A 19,118-nucleotide genomic window follows, 5' to 3' on the forward strand; every position below is an offset into this window, starting at 1 on the left:
AAGAAAGAGGGGACTACTTAAAACAACTGTATGCAGAGAGAGAGACTACAGGATTCTCTCCCGAATCCCATGTGCACTCCTATCCCACTGTGACTGGAGTCCCAGGGGAGCCAACTGAGGTCACTCAATTAGGGTGAACTGCAAAGAATGGGGCAGACAATCCACAAAACAGCTTCTATAATACCTCACTGGTTACCCAGAAGCCAACAACCCAGTTTTCTTAAAGTAACCCAGCCTTAGGCCTCCACCCCAACACCAAAGTCAAATATGATGAGGATTACTGAAAATCTTATGTATCATATAAGAAAGTTCTACCAATCTCAAAGGATCGGACACATTACCTCCCAGGTTAATGAATACTCCAGATTTTACCCAAATACACGCTTACAGCCAATTCTCATTAACTAAACTAAAATTTATTAAGAAAAGAAAAGAAAAGAAAAGAGAGAGTGTATTGGTTAAAAGATCCGTATACATACAGACATGAGTACAGTTCTTGAGATTAGATTCATAGTAGAGATGGTGAGCTTTGTAGTTGCAAAGAGTTATTTCAGAAATAGTCCATAGCTTATAGTTCAATGTTCATAGGGTGATTCCAGATTAGGACTAGAGATCTCAATCTTGGGTTTAAGCTTCCCCTACATGAAGCATCAAGCAGATCTGAGATAAAAAGGATCAGGACCCTAGACATTCTTATACAGTTTCAGGTCTTCTTTGACAGCTCGGAGTCCTCAGGCGAACAATAGGCAATTTTGGAAACTTTGGAGTAGACCTATTTCCTAAGCATCACCGGTAATTAGCTGCACAGATTAACATATAGAAATGTATCCATTAGGCAGTCTATCACAAACTTTAAACAGACATATAGACAATGACATTATTTCACCCAAGATTCATCTAAATGTTAATATTCCTTTTTGATCTCTGAATATAGTGACAGACAGGAACTGTCTGTTTACATGGCTAACATTTTGTTGACAAATCACTTTTTAGTGAAAAATTTCATTTAAAATAGGTGTGCACCTTTTTCAATATTTTCCTCAAAACATCCATAACCAGTTTAATACAAAAATTGCAGGAGGATTTAAAAAAAAAACTCAAGAAAAATTAAAACAAAAATAAGGGGTCAGCGTCAAACCCTTTGAAAATAAAACAACTTCAACATCTGGAATTTCTTTCCCCAAAATGGGCTTGCATTTCTCACAATCCTGGTAATTTTTTGTGGCTCTTCAAAGAGGGCATGATTGGGCCCAAGAGCAGGACTAGGGGATGCACTTTTCTACAGTTCCCTTGTGTGATTTGTATGTTATATTTTTATGAGGAACATAAATGATTATACGTTGGTGCACACAGTTCTGCATTCACTGTGAGGCATGGAAAGCCATTTCACATCAGAGCAAAGAGATCTTAAACTGACAACCCTAAACCCACTTGATTGGTTCACCGAGTCATCTGATGAAAGCAGACAATTCCTTCTTTCAGTTACAGCCTTCTGCTGCTAACCCAGGCACATAGGACTGGCAAGTGCTCTGGCCAATAACATTGATTCCTAAACCTGAAGGGGAGGTACAACCCCAGCACACAGGAAAATGTACTTTCTCAGACATACAGTTTGATCTGAGCCTCAGTGTCTTACCATCATGCTAGATCTACCCTTTTCTGTCTTAAATTCCTTAAAGTCCTTGCTACTGGTATTAGGATTACAGCACTGCTAAATTGGGGGGCTGGTTTCTCGCCTTCAGCTGCCTCTCAGTAAAGCCACATGACCAGGAGGAATTTTTAGTGACTCTTTCCCTGCTGCTGTGCTCAGAGGCGGAAGTGAAGGGCATCTGAAAGCGTGAGAAGGGGTGTCTGGACAAGGTAAATTACTATGAGTTCTAGGAGGGTGGTTTTTTGGTGGGCGTGACATTTAATGTGGTTTTGCTCTGATCAATCAGCTGTGCTTGCTGCAAAGAAAAATCTGCTGCCAAGAAAGTTCTGGCTTCAGAGAGCTTTCTCTTTCGCCCCCCAAATTCCATCAACGTGAAACTTGCCACATGAGACCCCAAACCAAATGGGGAATTTGTTTTTACAAACGTGTTTAATTTAAAATTAGCTCAATTTCCCCCCTATGAAATCATAAATTAAAAAATAAAACCAAAACCAAATCAAAACAAGCAGTTTTCCAGGGTCACCCGCCCGTCGGCTAACTTTCTGGCCTTGGAAAAAAAGAGAGTTTCATCTTTTGGAACAAAGATTTTGTGATCTATCAGTCTGACACAGGAACTCGAGACTTTCTGGTGCTGTGTCTGTTGTCTATAAAGTATAGGGCCAAATTAGCTGCCGGTGTAAGTGGGTGAAATGCTATGGAAGTCAATTGAGTGGCACTCACTTACAGCCGCAGGGAATTTGGCCCAGAGATTAAGCGTGACAGGCAGGTATTGCACAGGTGTGATATTGACCAACTGACCTTTTCAGTCAAGGAAAATAAATGCTGGTGAAAATGGGCCAAATTAACAGCCCCGGATCTGGTCCATTCTACAGAACTGGCATTGAATGAGCAAATTCAGTGCAAACGTCTCGGAGCAGCCCCAGAACCTGTTTAACGTGTGTCCACCAGCTGTTTGTAGTAAGAGGTGGGGCTCAGTCTCCAGGAATCAGTTCTTTGCTTCCTCCTGGCAGGCCAGCAATGCTAGCTGCGGGGTGGCTTTCTGAGACAGGCATTGGTTTACTAGGAACTAAGCCGAGACTCCCCAAACTCATTTCACATGGGCCCCTGAATTCATAGAGATTTTTTAAAGTCAACGTGTGTTACTGAAGGAAGTCTCCACCCTATTTCCACACTATATTTTTTCACATATTAGTAAGCCAAATCCCACTGATTTTAATAAGCCATTCTGCACTGTTTTGCTGATCCTAACAGGTTTGCTGGAACTGTTACTATGGCTACCTTTCCCTTCCTGAATCTGTGTATTAACAAGACAGGATTAAAAATATTTTCATTGGCGGAACTCCTAGAAAATGAAATGCCACTCACTGTTCATACCAGCTGTTGGGATACTATGCCATTTGCTGGGATTATGGAAAGTTAGGATTATTACATTGTGCGAAAACTATTAACAGAGCATCCTGCTACAGGGAATATTCTGCCGCATAGCAGGAATACTACCCCAAGTGAATGGCTTCACTCTCAGATCAAAGGGAGAACTATGATGTTTCTGTTTGCATTTTAATCAGGGACCATCTTTTTGTTCTGTTTGTACAGCACCTAGCACAATGGGGTCCTGGTCCAGGACTAGATGCTACAATAGTAAAGGCAAATAAGCTAGTTTGATACATAATTTACTGTCCTGAAACACAGTGTGACAAAATTCAGGTCAAAAATCATGTGTTATAATAACTGGAATGAGTCTCTATTGAAACTGACTAACGCAGAGACCTGAGTCCCTGCTAGCATCATTTCAATTCGGTAACTAACTTGGATATTTAAACTAAAAATGACAGCCGGTGTTAGTTTTTTTCATAAGTATGAACTGACAGGTGACAGATGCAAAAGGTAAGAGATGAGGCAGGAAAGATGAAGAATTACATATTGTACAGGTGTACCTACCGGGTGGGATTTTCAAAGCGCTCAGCTTTGGCTTGACTTCTATTTGCGCTCAGTGGCGGAAGTCTAAATGACGTTACTGAGAGCACAGGTAGGCCAACACGGAATGCTTTTGAGAAACCCACCCACGCTTGTTAATAAATTTTCTGGCCATGGAAGTGTGTTCCGTGAAAAAGATGCAAGGGGATGACAAAGTGCCGCTTACCTTCAGAGTTGTTTTTCTCATGTACAGTGTAATTCCCAGTACCCAGTTTTCTTTATGTTGCCTCTCAGCACAAGTCGGCTGGTGGGATTTTTAAACTTTCTCCTAGGTTGAACTCAACCTAAGAGAAAGTTTAAAAATCCCACCAGCTGACTTGTGCTGAGAGCCAACATAAAGAAAACTGGGTACGTGTTCTGTCAATGACAGCGGAGAGCGCCAAGATTAGAGCTGGGGGAATATTTTTGATTAACTGTAAAACTGTTGAAAAATGCATTTTTCAGGGCACAAAACTATTTGCAAATTCCAGCTGAATTCCACAGATAGCTTTGGCTGGAAAAAATATATGATTAAAAAAAAAAGTCAACAGATCTGGTTTCAACCATTTCAAATGAAATGTTTTGACTTTTTGTTTTTAAAGAGTGGTTCATTAAAACGTGTTTCATTTTTAAAAGTGAAACCAAAAAGTATAAAAACACCCAGAAAGAAACACCAAACCGATTTTTTGGGGGGTTGAACTAAATCGGTTGACTCAGCATGAATTTTTTTTCAATTTGGAAACTAACCCCAAACAACTTCCGTTTCAGTTTAAATTGAACCATTCACTCTCTCCCCCCCACTCCCAGTTCAGCCCCGAACCAAAAAAATCTATTCCTTGTTCAACTGTAGTCAGGATACCACACCCCCCTTCTGCATCTTGTTTTTGTTTGGGGTTTTTTTTTTTTAGTTCTTTTTTTTTGTTCATGTGGAAGGTGACCTATTTCTCTGCAGTTTAAATCACACTCTTCTTTTCTCTCCCCTTCCATATACCTAGTTTCCTAAGAAACTCTCTCTCTTTGGGTGACATTTTCAAAAGCACCTACGTGACTTAGGAACACAAGTCCTTGGGATTTAGACTCCTAAATCACTCTGGCAGTTCTGAAATTTCCATCCTACATACACACAGATATGCGCCTCTAGACAGATCAATAGATATTTCAGCACAAATCTCAGGACCAGGAGCGCCACCAGCTTTTCTGCCGCCCTAGGCAGCGGAAGGTCCCGCCCCGAAATGTCATCCCCCACGGAGGCAGCGGAAGGTCCCGCCGCTGAAATACCGCCGCGGTCGCCGCCCCCCAAATTGTAGTGCCCTAGGCAACCGCCTAGGTCGCCTAATGGGTTGCGCCGGCCCTGCTCAGGACTGGTTGTTATTTATATTTCAGCAGTGTCTGAAGGCCCCAGTTGGGGACCCCTTGTACAAACACATGCTAAGAGATGGTCCTTGCCCTCCTTGCCTTGGAGAGCGTATGTATCCTACTGATTAGTGTGTGGTACATTCCCCTCCCACCCCATGCACCCAAGCCAGAGAGGATAAGATGCTGTTACAGCCCCCAGCTAGCAAGCCTGGCTCTTTAGCGTCTCCAGATTCATGCTCCCAGCTCTGGAGTCCCAGGTTCTATCCCTGGTGTGTTAGAAAACGTTAAACTAGTAGCTACAAAAAGTTCAGTGTGCCTCAATCAGGTTATTATTAGATACACATTCTCCAGTAGCCGAGGCTTCCTTTCTGCATTGGCAGGGGCTGGACTAGATGATCTGATAGCACCTATGATTTGGGGATTGTTTTGCCTGGAAGTTTTGGTGCATGTTTTTGTCTTTGGTATTAATGTTAGAATTAGCCAACCAAGCTATAGTAGTGATATGAATAAGGTGTGGGACTAAACAGTCTTATCATTTGAATATATACGAGACCTACCAGCCATCTCTGGGTCAGGCTGATAGAACGTAATGCAAAAGGAACGTTTCTAAGTATCCTGATGATGCTGATCAAAACACACCAGTGTGGAGACAGGATCCCAAACTGCAATTACATCCATTTATAAAAGGGTCTGTGCAAAAGGAGGGAGCCTGTTGTGTCATTCGGGATTGATCCAGACCCCCGCTGATGTGGAGGCAGTATTTCCACTGACCTCAGTTGGGGTTGGAGCAGGTCTCAACATGCCAATACTTGGAACATCCAATTCTGCCAGGTGTCACGAGGCTGATGTGATGAAGCTATGAACTGGCCACTTTATCTACTCTTCTGACTGCCAAGTTTTCTTCATTTTAACTGAAACAGGTTCACTTAGGAGACCGTGCCTGACAATGATGGAGAGATATCAAATTTCCTCTCTGCATGGGGTTGATATTATCTGATTAGTGTTCATAAAAACATTGCTGATAGTTGTGGTTTGTTCTTCAGCAGTTAAGCTATGCAGTCTGCAACTGGTTCCTATTCCAGGTCATGCAATTGTTCATGGCTTAAATTGGTTTTGCTTTGGAGATGATTCCTTTGTATTTATATTTAAGAAGCACCTTCATAGAAGCCCACCTTCTGAGAGCTTGACTGACTCCTGGGCCTCCCACCACAGTTTGCCGCCATTGAATGGCTTTCCCAGCAAGTCACTCTGTAAAGCTAGGACCGTGGCAAGAAGCATATGTAGAGTTACAAAATGCAAACCTAGTGACAGTCTCACAGGAAATTTCAGGATTATTTTAAGGGGATTTTTTTTGCATGACCTTTTATCAGACATTTCTCTAATTGAAACTGTTGGGTGGTACATGATTTAAGATATAAGAATGTCACGACAGAGGAGCAGGGAATGAGATTGGAAAGTAGTAAATTCCCATCCTCCTCCCATTCCAGTAGTTCAGCCATGCTGAAAGAGAACTCAGTTCAGTTTCATCCCCTGGGCAAAGTTGACGCGGGCTCTCCAAACTGGCTGACTTGGTGGGTTGACCAAGCCTGGCAGTGTTTGCCTTCAGGATGCAGAGTGCTATATTCACTGAGCCAGGCTCCAACAGTGTGAGCTCAGGACACTGCATGATGCTGATGAAGGTTTCTCATGGTGGAGATGAGTACAAAGAACCAAATCCAGCCTCCTCTTTGCAGTATCTAAAGCCTTGAAGTGAAATCCTGCTCCCAATGAAATCAATGACCGTCCTGCCCAGTGCCTTCAATGGAGCCAGGATTTTACGTTTGGATTTTTACTTTTTTGTGCAGAAGAAAGGAGCTGGGTTCAACCACCTCTCATGCTCATTAGACCTGATCATTAGAGGACTGATTGGTGAATTCTCAACAGGTTCTCACCTTTGAACTCAAGGTGTCTCTGAACTAGAAATCTATCCACCGGGGGGACTTCAGTGTAGGATATTGAATGACTCTTTCTTTGGTGCACAATGTTCAATAGCTCAGTGGTTTGTGCATTGGCCTGCTAAACCTAGGGGTGTGAGTTCAATCCTTGAGGGGGCCATTTAGGGAACTGGGGTAAAAATCTGTCTGGGGATTGGCCCTGCTTTGAGCAGGGGGGTTGGACTAGATGACCTCCTGAGGTCCCTTCCAACCCGGATATTCTATGATCAGTCTTTGCTTTAAGAGATAATGATTATAAATCCCTTAAAGGCTACACTTGCTTTGCCAATAACAATCTCATGATTGTTAGTGTTTTTTCTCTTATAGCAAAACCACCTATGACTAACATCCTTGTTACAAACTTTGCTGTGCTTTGTGTGTGTCATGACTGCCTCCAGAACAGATCGTGCTCACATACCTGGCATTTTAGGTGCTGAGGATGGCAGACAGTTCTGATCTCTGGATTGGCAGCGCTTATCTATTCCTCCAGTCGACATCTGAGAAGATTGTCCTGCCCTCTCTTTATGGAAGCTCCCACCAGAAATCTAGCGTGTTCAAGGCCCTCAAGTTGGCTTTAGCAGGTACGTGTCATTGCAGTGAATACAAATGGAAACGTCACAATGTCTTATTTCTTTACTTGCTACATTAATTTTTAAGGGATTTGGTGCTTGGGGAAAGGTGACAGATTCACAACACAGGGAATTTTTTAGGAATCTAACTGCAATTTCATGGGTCATATCCCATCCTTTCCTATTAATTTCATTGAAGACTGTAGACTTCTCAGGGCTTTTACAGAGAAATTCAAGCCATGATCCTCCAAGGCTTGAATTCAAGCACTGAGGCAATCAGAATCCTTGCACCTGCTGGATGACGTACTGTCCAATACAGGGCCGGTGCAACCACTAGGCGAACTAGGCGGCCGCCTAGGGCGCCTAGTGGTTGAGGGCGCCTAAAAGCCCGCTCAGGCGAGGAGGTGGAGTGGAGGTGAGCTGGGGTGGGGGGGCGCGGGGAGGGCCGCCCGCAGTAACGGGGCGGGGACGCATAGGGGAACCGCTCCCCGCCCCAGATCACCTCCATTCTGCCTCCTCTGCTGAGCACACAGCCCCCGCTCTAATTCTCCTCCAATCGGCGCCGCAAGCCTGGGAGGGGAGGAGAATTAGAGAGGCACCGGCGTGCTCAGCGGAGGAGGCGGAGCGGAGGTGAGCTGGGGGGGCCTCCCCGGGTGGGGTTAGCTGCCACAGACGGGGGGGGCTCTCCGGGTGGGGGGGGCGGTAGGCTCCCCGGGTGGGAGGTGGGTGGGCTGGGTTAGCTGCCGCGGCGGGCGGGGTTAGCTGCTGTGGGGGGGGCTCCTCTGGTGGAGGGGCATGGGGGCGTGGTTAGCTGCTGCGAGGGGGCGGGGTTAGCTGGGTGGGGGGGTGGCGCAAGGTGGAAGTTTCACCTAGGGCGCGAAACTTCCTTGCACCGGCCCTGGTCCAATAGTAAAGTGAATCCTTCTCTCTCCTTTTCATTGCAGCACTAGGTAAAACTGATGTCACACTGGTTAAATCAGAATTCTGCACTGATAGCACCAGACATAGACATGTGCACTCTGGATAGATTATTAATAAATTATTTGTGCTACAATAGCACCCAGAGGGCCCAAACGAGATTGGTTGCCATTGCGTTATGTTTTGTATAGACACACAGGAAGAGATTGTAAACTCTTCAGGGAAGGGACTGTCTAAATAGACAAGAGACAATGGGTGGGAGAAAGGAAGCATTAGTCTCATTTCACAGATGGGAAATTAGTGCACTGAGAGATTAGGACTCCAATGGGGCTACTCACATGCTTAAAATTAAGCATCTGCTCACAAGTGTTTTGTTGGAGCAGGATCAGAAAGTTGAGCACCTTGCAGGATTGAGCCCTAAGGGTTGTGTCTGAGTGGGGAATGGAACCCAGCTCCAATCCAGTGCCTAAGCCACAAAACCATCCTTCCTCTCATATGACCACCCTTCCCAGTATCTTAGCTGTTGATATACCAGAGGGAAGAGATCGCCAGTATTCTCAGGTTCCAAATCATTATCTTTGACACTTGGATCACAAAGTCTAAGCAAATTGCTTAGAGTCCAGATTTTTTTTTTTTTTGAACAATCATTGAAACCAAGACAGGAGAATTTTAGCCCAGTGCAATGTCAGTGGAGTTTCAACAGAGAGGAATTTGGTCCAGTCTAACTTTTCCTTGCCGTAGACCAGAGCAGCTGGCTACAACCGCTGACCCGACTTTTTATTCCTGGGTTCACAATTGCAGCCCAGTGATGAAACCTCACTTACCCTGCATTAGAAAACGAGACTTGTCAAGGGTGGGAAATTCTGGATATGGGGAAAATTAACAGTGAAAAAATACCGATAATTTGCTATTGGCTTCCTTTTATCAAACATATTGAGCCAAATCCTTTACTGGTGTAAACGGGCACAGTTACATTGGCTTCGGTGGAGCTGAGCCCATTTACACCAACACAGGATTGGAGCTACAAACGGCAGAAGCATCTCAGCTGTGATCCTTTGCAACCTATTGACTCCCTGGGTAACAATAATTTAAACCAGCTATCACATTTGTTTTCTCTCCCCATAATGAACATCTTAGTGTCAATCATTTACTGTACAACCAACTCTCCAGTGTGTCCTTTAACTGGGTTTCTATAACTACAATCTGCCTTTTCTCACCAATCTAACAATATCGGGCCAGATTCATTGGCGCGCTCCAAATGCTTTGTGCTTCTCCAGCAATACAGAGCAGCAAACAACCTGGCTTGATTGCCTGGTTAGGCCAGGTTTGTGGCTTAACTAAGGTGGTGCAAAGCATCCAGATTGTACGGGCCATATATGTGAACAAGAGCTCTGCCCATTTCTGTATTAACAGCACTACATTCTGCACTGCACAGCCAGACCTAAAGAGGGAATGAGACCTGGGTATTCAGAGCAGATAAGCACAAAGTCATCTCCTACGCAACAGCCATAAAGATAACTTGTACGCAGTTCATGATGACTCTCTGTGTTTGTACAGTACCTGCCTACCCAGATCAAACTCTTGGGAAAACTTCAGTTGAATCAACCTCTTTGTACTCCTGATAAATGGAATGAGAAGGCAGATAAATAAATGCCCTTTGCCCTGTGTATCAGTAATAACAGCAAATTCAAATACCTCTCTCCCCAGATGTCCCAGTCTTACATCGGTTCCAAACTTGGCCTTGTGATGCAACCTGAAATGCATAAAGGATCTCCATGGTACATCACAGCAGGGCAAAAGCCTCGTTCTACACGTAAAACAAAGAGATCCTAGAGGTGCCGGGCTGAACTCGAGTGCTCTGGACTAATGAGGCACAAACAGATCCACTTTGACATAGGACATAGGCTGCTGACCCGAGACCCGGCACAGATATTTGTTACCTCGATATAGCTGATTGAAATCAATTGAGAGGTGGGTGAGGGAGGGGGTTGACTTTGGCTAACTACATTGAGGTAAAAAATATCCTTGCCTTGTCTCCATTAGGATTTTACATCGAGTTAACAGACACATCTGTTTGCAGTAAAGACAAAGCCTCAGACAGAGAGGTTTTAGATATAGGGTTTATCTATATCTATATAGGGTTTAGGTATAGGGTTTATCTTCAGAGCTGCCTCAGGGATCTGGACACAGTTCCAAAATCTCAGCCACTATGTATGAAGCCAAACACAAGAGAGAGAACAAGAGGATAAAAGGATAATTTCACAGAAGGTGCATGACTGAAACCTTACTAAGGGTTGGTCTACACTAGAAACTTTCGCCAGTACAGCAGTGTCACTTCGGTGGGTGATTTTTAATGACATTTCTATACTGGCAATAGCCCTAGAGTGGACATGGTTATTCTGACAAAGTATTTTTGCTGGTATAGCTTATTTTGTTCAGGGAACTAGTATACACTAGACTGGTGATGCCAGTCATATCGAATAGCAATACTGGCAAACCCTTCCTAGTGTAGACAAAGCTGAAGGAGGATTGGGGTTGGAGCAGGAAGCTGACAGGTAAAATGCTCTGTGGGATCTCACCTATACCTTTATCTCGACAGCAGTCTGGCCATATGAGAGAGGAACACTCCCTCTTTAATCTCCTCTGAGGTAAAGTCTACCTGCCCCGTAGTTAGAGCTTAAAGTTAATTCATCAGTTTAGCATAGTTAGTTTCGCCCGTTGGGCTTGTGACACCAGCAGAATTACCTGTTGCTGACACCCAGTGCAGCTGTATATGGTTTAACTGCAAATAGGACAAACTGAGCACATAGCATTGTTACACTTGATTTCCTTCCTGATTGCAGCGCCTCTGTTTTTAGCAAATTTATTTCTCCCACTGCTGACCCCTGCTGTTAGGACTGGGTAATTGTGCTGGTGGAGACAAAGCACCAGAGTGCACCCTGCATTCTACATTAGATATAATGAATGGTCTCTCCCTGTTGCAGGGAGTCAAATAACCCCCCTGTCTGTGAACTGCAATATTAATGGATCTCTAACAGATTCAGCTGTGGGATAATTTGGACTGAATACTTCAGTTCACATGGGTTGCATGCATAGTACATGGTCAGTTAAAGCTTACCTCTTTCCTCCCACTTTCAAATACAAGCTCCCCAACCCAGAATAATTAATAATACAGTCAAACAAAAACACAGAGAAAGGCTGTCCAGGCACAGGTCTGTCACCAAAAGTTCGAGGAGACATACAGTGAGTCACCACCCAGGCAGAGTTCATGTTGACAACCTGTTTCATGGCAAGAAACTGACTCTGCCTGCCACTCTGTGCCAGATTCCACAGGCAGCCTGCATGGCGTCGACATGCTCAAAGTGCACTGCAGTGAGCCGCATCTGATTATCCAGCTTAAATTCTGCCTACGAGAGAACTGCCGCCAATTCCTTCGGCGCTACCGGGCCGGGTTGTTCCGGGAGTCTCTCCAGAATCACCTCCAAGTCACCCTGTCAATGACAGCCGTACCTGTTCAAGTGGAGCTGAAGGCTGGCAGCGAGCAGCTGGACCACATGCTGAACGAGGAGGAGCGCTGTTTGGAATGTATCTACAAAGAAAAGGTATGTTAGAAGGAAGGATGGTCCGGTGGTTAGGGCCCTAGGCTGGGACATAGAAGACCTGGCTTCAAGTCCCTGTTTTGCCATTTATTTCCTGTGTGATCCCGGGCAAGTCACTTAAGGCCAAATATATAAAGACACTTAGGACCTAAAGATGCAGGTAGGTGCCTAGTGGGATTTTCAGCAGTGCCTAGGTGCCTAACTCCCATTGAAATCAGTGGGAGTTTAGTGACATTTTCAAAAGGTAGGTGCTTTTGAAAATGCCACGAGGCACTTAAATACCTTTAAAAATCTAGCTGTTCGCTTCTCTTGTGCCTCAGTTTCCCATCTGGACAATGGGGATAATAGCACTGCCCAACCACACAAGGGTGCCATGAGGTAAATACATGAAAGGATGTGAGGAGCTCAGACGTTATGGCAATGAGGGCCAGGTAAGTACTGAAGATAAATAAACGACAGCCAGAATATTAAATATTTTGCATGTAATACTTGGCACTTCTCTAGATCCTGGGGTCTCAAAGTGCTGAACAAGCATCTATTAAAGCTCAGCACTGCTGTAAGGCAGGAAATTCTAGTATACCCTGTGTATGGAGGGTAAACTGAGGCACAAACAATGCTGAATTGTCACATAAGTGAATCAGTAAGAAAGCCCAGCAGTGCCGTGTTACACTCATGAGACCATCTTTCCCGATGTTGCTTTTGCCTCCCCTACATCTCCTTTGAAAGTAGCATTTGGAACTCCTCCTAAAAACTGGGACAAGCACAACCACTATAAATCACAGGTTGTCAGTATGGTTTGAACTGGGACCTTCAGCACCAGGACACAGACCTCTAAAACCTGAGCTGGTAACAGTAGTAGGCTGCTATCCTTGATGTGGACCCCATCCAGTTGAGAGAGATGCAAGTTTTACATGTGTCATACCAGCAACTGGCTTTAATGGTCTGGCAAATTATTGCTCAGCCTTCCTGAATAGTTTCCAAACCTTGCTAATGATAATAGAGGCTGCTGTCTTGGGATCTTCTTAGCTCACTAGAGTATAGAGCCTCTGAAATAGATTAAATAATTGTATTCTGTCTCCTGTTCCTTGCCTCTGTGCTTCCTTTAGATGCTTGTTTCACCTGCAATTTAATTTGGACTAGCTCAAAATGGTAGCTACTAAACATCTTCACTATCCCAAAAAACAGATACCTATTGTACCTACGGGGGGGTGGGGGAGGAGGCGCGTGGGATACATCTCTGGATTGCTTTTTTGCAAGGAAATGAAAGGCAAACATGTCATTATGGGAGATAACAAGAGGCTATATTATGCATCCTGTCAGTTTTTGCCTGCTGCTCCTTTCCTGGTCTTTTTGCTGAATTAGCAGACAAGCCAAGAAAAGATGGACTCATTCTCTGCTCGCAAACCTGACTCAATTGGTGTAAATCTGAAAAACCCAGCAGCAGAGCATGCTCTCACCTGTGTGTTTGTACCTACATGGTACAAAGGACCATTAGCTAAAAGGAAAGACTCATGTAGTGACTAATCTTCACTCTAATGTGTAACCTAGTGGTTAAAGTAGGGCACTGGGAGTCCGAACTCCTGGTTAACTCTGGTTTTTTTTTGCCAGAGTGCCACACTGTTTCATTATAATACATACAGGAAGCACTTTGGTCTAGACCAGACAATATGATTCAGTCAGTAATAAGTAGCTGCTGCCCTTAATGATTTTTAAAATAAAATAGAATATTTCAGCTATTATATTATGTCATATTATGACAATAGGTGGTTGAGGTCCTGAAGAAAATGAAAGAGAACTGAAGAACAGTTCTGCAGAGTACAAAAGCTTGTTTCTCCCACCAACAGAAGTTGGTCCAATAAAAGATATTACCTCACCTTCCTCGTCTGTTTCATATCCTGGGACCAACATGGCTACTATCACACTGCGAACAACGTATCATGACATGTCAGTAGTAGTAGTGACTTCTGACACGGTATGAAATAATGGAAAATTAACAAAAAATAATATACAAATGAAAAAGTAAATTAAAATAAATTTGGAAATGAAATTTTGCCATTTTGAAACAAAAGTTTGCCTCAATCACAATTATTTGGAAATTCTGTTTCACGAGAAATTTCAAAAAATGTTTGTTTTCGTTCCGGTTCAGAACAAAAAATAAATTTTGAAGTGTCGACATTACCCATGAAACAAATTCTGAGATGCAGCCCGCTCTATTCCTGGCCTGTTTTCCCAGGTCTGCCACTTATTCTTTGAGCCAGATCCTCAGCTGTTGCAAGTCAACATAGACTTCAGTGGAGACTGGAGTTCTGGTGCTCCTAGTAATGAGCTTCCCTCCACTTTATGATTTATTTATTTAACCTATGTGGGTGGAAAAATAGGATAGGGGAAAGTTTGGGGAGAAAAGAGCCTTTTAAAAATGAAGATTATTTAGTGCAAATTCATAGACTGTAAACCCATAAGGGACTATTAGATCATCTAGTCTGTCCTCCAGTATATCAGGCCATAGATTTCATCCAGTTACAACTGTATTGAGCCCAGTAACTTGTGCTAGGCAAAGCATGTCTTTCAGAAAGGCATCCGGTGTTGATCTGACAACTTCATGAGAAGGAGACTGCACCACCAATGACTGGCACTGTTTGCCTTACAGCCCGACCGCCTCAGGGACGAGGAAATTGCCGAGCTGGAGGAATCTTTCAGGAGCTTGACTTGTCAACAGGAGAGCAACAACACGGCCCCTTCAAACAACTGCAACTCTTTGAACTCCTCATCTCTGTTTTATTGTTCAGGGGGGAGCTCTCTGCCCTCAGGAGCCACCTTCATCTTTCAGGAACAACAATTTGGTGAGTGGAATGCGTTACCTAGGGAGGTGGTGGAATCTCCTTCCTTAGAGGTTTTTAAGGCCCGGCTTGACAAAGCCCTGGCTGGGATGATTTAGTTGGGAATTGGTCCTGCTTTGAGCAGGGGGTTGGACTAGATGACCTCCTGAGGTCCCTTCCAACCCTAATATTCTATGATTCTATGAGTGGTTAGAACCGAGCTGTCAGAATCTTAAAGCCGTGGGTCTTTCGCTCTTCAAACCCCAGAAAGGAGAAAGCTTAGGGAACCAAGGACGGGTCCCGGATGAGTCAAGAATAGAATTGCCCAGATTATGAACATAGGAATGTAGGAGTTGCCATACTGGGTCAGACCCAGGCAGTCCCCCGTTTCTGACTGTGGCCAGACCAGGCGCTGCAGGGTATGTCTACATTGTAGTCAGGAGGTAGGATTGTAGCCATACCCAGCTCGCTTTGATGGAGCTAGCTTGTTAAAAACAGCAGCATGGGCCGGCCACTCGAGGACAGTCCAACCCAGGACATATTGGGCAGCTAGCTTGTGCCATCGCATCTACACTGCCCTTGTTATTTCAGCTAACTCATGCTGCAATCACAGCTCCTGACTGCTGCCTAGACATACCCTCAGAGGAAGGCGCAAGAAACCCCACAGTAGGCAGTTGTGGGATATAATTTACCCTGAGGGAAAGGTTCTTCCCAACCCCATTAATGACAGGCTGGCTTATAGTCATAGAGTTAAAGGCCAGAAGAGACCACTAGGTCATCTAACCTGACCTGTACAGGGGTGGCTCTATGTATTTTGCTGCCCCAAGCACGGCAGTCAGGCGGCTTTTGGCGGCATGCCTGCGGGAGGTCCGCTGGTAATGCGGATTCGGCAGCATGCCTGCGGGAGGTCCGCTGGTCCCGCGCCTTCGGCATACCTGCCACCAAATTGCCGTCAAAGCCGCGGGACCGGCGGACCTCCCACAGGCATGCCGCCGAAGGCAGCCTGACTGCTGCCCTCATGGCAACCGGCAGGCCACCCCCTGCGGCTTGCCGCCCCCGGCACGCGCTTGGTGCGCTGGTGCCTGGAGCTGCCCCTGCCTGTGTACCACATGTCAGCACCTGCACACTAAATCCAATAACTGCAATGAGACCAAAGTATCACAGCCCACAGGAGACCAGACTATTCCGTGCTACAGGCAGAGAACAGAAGGGACCCAGGTGCACCAGTGCCCAAGGCCCCCACAGTAGGAGGGAAATGATTCAGTGAGAGGTACCCAGATAATCCTGGCAAATGACCTGCACATCCACACTGCAGAGGAAGGTGAAAATCCACCAGTCACTGTCCGTCTGAGTTGGGGGAAAATTCCTTCCCAGTCTCCCAGATAGTGATCAGCTGGACCCTGAGCAAATGCACAGGAATCAGGCAGCCAAGCACCTAAGAGACAGAGCAAGAGAGAGAGAGAGAATGCTTATGCCACCTTGGAGCCCTGGCCCGTGCCAGCCAGTGTCCCATCTCCAGCCATGGCCTTCCCTGATGCTTATGCCCTGAAGCAGGAGGGTTTATAGCCCACCCAGACTCTTGGGTGCTTTAAACTCCTCACTGCTGTAACTCCGGGTCACACTTGCAGCAGCAGGAAAAGACTGAACGAAAAACAGACTGGGTTTTCCTCTGCAACACGCAAGTGAGGTCAGTCAGGGGCTCTGGGAATAGGAATAAATCACCCCCGTGAGCGACATAAGTTACCCTGACATAAGCGCCAGTGTGGACAGCTTCTCCCGCCATCATGGCTACCGCCGCTCGCATGGGCTGGAGTAGGTTAGCCAATGGAGAAGCTCTCTCCCATCGCCTTAGAGCAGCTACATTCAAGAGTTTACAGGGGCGCAGCAGTAAACACTCTAGTGTAGCCGTGCCCTGAATGGAAAAGTAAGAGGAAGACGCTTCCCTTTTCAGAGACAAACCCAAGCATGACGTTAGGGCCCGTGAAAATGAAGGACTAATGGCACTGATTGGGCAGATAACCATCCAGGTTTCCCCTCACAGCTCTGCCACTGTACCCCAACTGTGAGCTGCTGCCGCCCAGCTGTTCCAGTCTAGGCCCTCTCCTGAGCAGAGAGATTTTTGAATGGTCTCAAACTGCAATATGGGTTTGTGGGGTGCACAGCAGAGCCCACCTGGGTCATTGTTCAGTCTGATTTAGCCCCATATAAGGATTTTACAGGTAAAAAGCAGGGTGGGATCTGCCCTCCCTGATTCACTATTTCAGGAGTCAACAGCTATAGAAGGAAGCTGAGAGTGTTTAGAAAAGGAACAGAGAAAAAGATCAGAAATAAGAGCCTGAGGGTTTTAAAAGGGCGAGGGCTGACAGCAAACGGTAAAGGGGAACATCTAAGAGAAAAGTAAACCCCATCAAACGAACGTATAGTTCCGCTCCAGTGTGAGACAGCTTAACAATATGTGTAGCCAGGACTGGCCTCATGGGGGCGCTCTAAACACATGGCTGCCTTGGCCATCAAGCTGGAAAGGTCTTTATCAAGTACAAACTCTCTCCCGTACACAGGTCACTAGCCTCTAGTCTAGATAGCGGGTGCTAGATGCCTGAAACCAGAAGATGGCACATTTTAACAGTCACAAATAATTATTAATAATTGCCACTTAGTGAAGACAGCACTGTCCTTTGGAATGAATGGACGCGGAATGTTCATTAGTATAAATTGTGGACTCAAACCCTTCCCTGCTCAGCAATCTTTGTAAAACATGCACCCTGCTCTCCTCACATAGTCACTACCTGTAGATCTAAGTTACCTAGGACATGACCTCTGATATTCCCAGACAGGGCGAGGGGAGAAGCGATTCTCAATGGTAATGACTCCTGTGCTGATAGTGAAACACTTATACTTCATTTAAAATCAACATTCAGGATGAATCAGAAACATATACAAATTATATCAGGTCTGCTAATAATGCCACAAACAGCAGCATCCCTTTATATTTCCTATTACAACCAAAGGTACAAATGAAAGGCTGCTAAGAAATGCTCAGAGCAATTATACACCGCGCTTATAGAGATCCCCATGATCACAGATACTGAATGGTGGATTAGCACTAATGTAAGAATCTGTTATGAACAAATTTCTATGGCAATGATTTCAAAATCTGAAATGTATAACTGGAATCAGCTGGCTTTTTACCCTGGAGGGTATGGGGAAGTTGGTCACAGTATCAGCATTGTGGATTGATTAATACAGATCAGTTCAGCTGTCATGGCTTCCCTTTCCCCATATATGCTGATCTGGATGTATTTTCAGTGAGCACAGATCTCTGTGCATAACTCCCACTTCATGCAGAATTTCCCCCTTTAAATTTAACACTGTCAGGGTGTGGTACAAGGGGGAGGGATAGCTCAGTGGTTTGAGCATTGGCCTGCTATACCCAGGGTTGTGAGTTCAATCCTTGAGGGGGCCACTTAGGGATCTAGGGCAAAATCAGTAGTTGGTCCTGCTAGTGAAGGCAGGGGGCTGGACTCGATGACCTTTCAAGGTCCCTTCCAGCTCTAGGAGATAGGATAGCTTTATTTATTTTATTTATAGTGCTGTCCCAGGAATGAGTTAGTGAAAACTCCAGCTAACAAAGGATGGGTACTTCTCTAGGATAGAGTTTAATACATTACACACATGCTAAGTTTTGTCCTTTAGGGGCATTCACCATACTGAGATCTCTGCTTCACAAAATATTATGTAGACTTTAACATGGCCTTGTGTTGTGCCAGTGCAGTGATGAACTGGGACCCCAACGTGTTAAGCACTTTGTGTTCCCTTTAAGCCAACAGAACACTCACGCCAGATGACCATCAAAAATTTGCCAAGCTCGTGTCGAAGAAATGGAAGCAGGTGGGTAGGTCTTTGCAGAAGAACTGCCGTGCCCTTCGGGATCCTGTCATTGACAACTTGGCCCACGAATATGACCGAGAGGGATTGTATGAGCAAGCATACCAGCTCCTTCTCAAGTTTATTCAGTCGGAGGGCAAGAGAGCCACATTACAGAGGCTGATTGCAGCCCTGGAGGAAAACAGTCTCATAACCTTAGCAGAGGAACTCCTGGGCCTCCACCCTAGTGAAAACGACACGTCATAGACCAGGGATGGAGATGCCAGTGGAACTTGGATCTTGCCTGTTTCAGACAGTTTCCAAGACTCTTGCCGGCCTCCCAGGAATGCCAAGCTCAGTTAACCACCATGGTATCCTACTAGCGGAGAATGCCCAAGGAAAAGCCGCTGTGCATTTAC

The 19,118-nt window shown here is 45.2% G+C and overlaps 1 protein-coding gene across 1 annotated transcript; it reads left to right on the forward strand.

The window, feature by feature from the left end:
- Nucleotides 1-1,719: 1,719 nt before the first annotated feature.
- TRADD (TNFRSF1A associated via death domain) lies at nucleotides 1,720-18,966 on the forward strand. Its single transcript, XM_065416841.1, has 5 exons — nucleotides 1,720-1,860; nucleotides 7,364-7,514; nucleotides 11,745-12,022; nucleotides 14,667-14,859; nucleotides 18,656-18,966. Exons 2-5 carry the CDS (start codon nucleotides 7,373-7,375, stop codon nucleotides 18,964-18,966), a joined length of 924 nt encoding a protein of 307 aa, XP_065272913.1. The 5' UTR covers nucleotides 1,720-1,860; nucleotides 7,364-7,372.
- The last annotated feature ends 152 nt before the right edge of the window (nucleotides 18,967-19,118 follow it).

The sequence above is a fragment of the Emys orbicularis genome, chromosome 14, assembly GCF_028017835.1.
Source record: "Emys orbicularis isolate rEmyOrb1 chromosome 14, rEmyOrb1.hap1, whole genome shotgun sequence".
In the NCBI taxonomy this organism is placed as follows: domain Eukaryota; kingdom Metazoa; phylum Chordata; order Testudines; family Emydidae; genus Emys; species Emys orbicularis.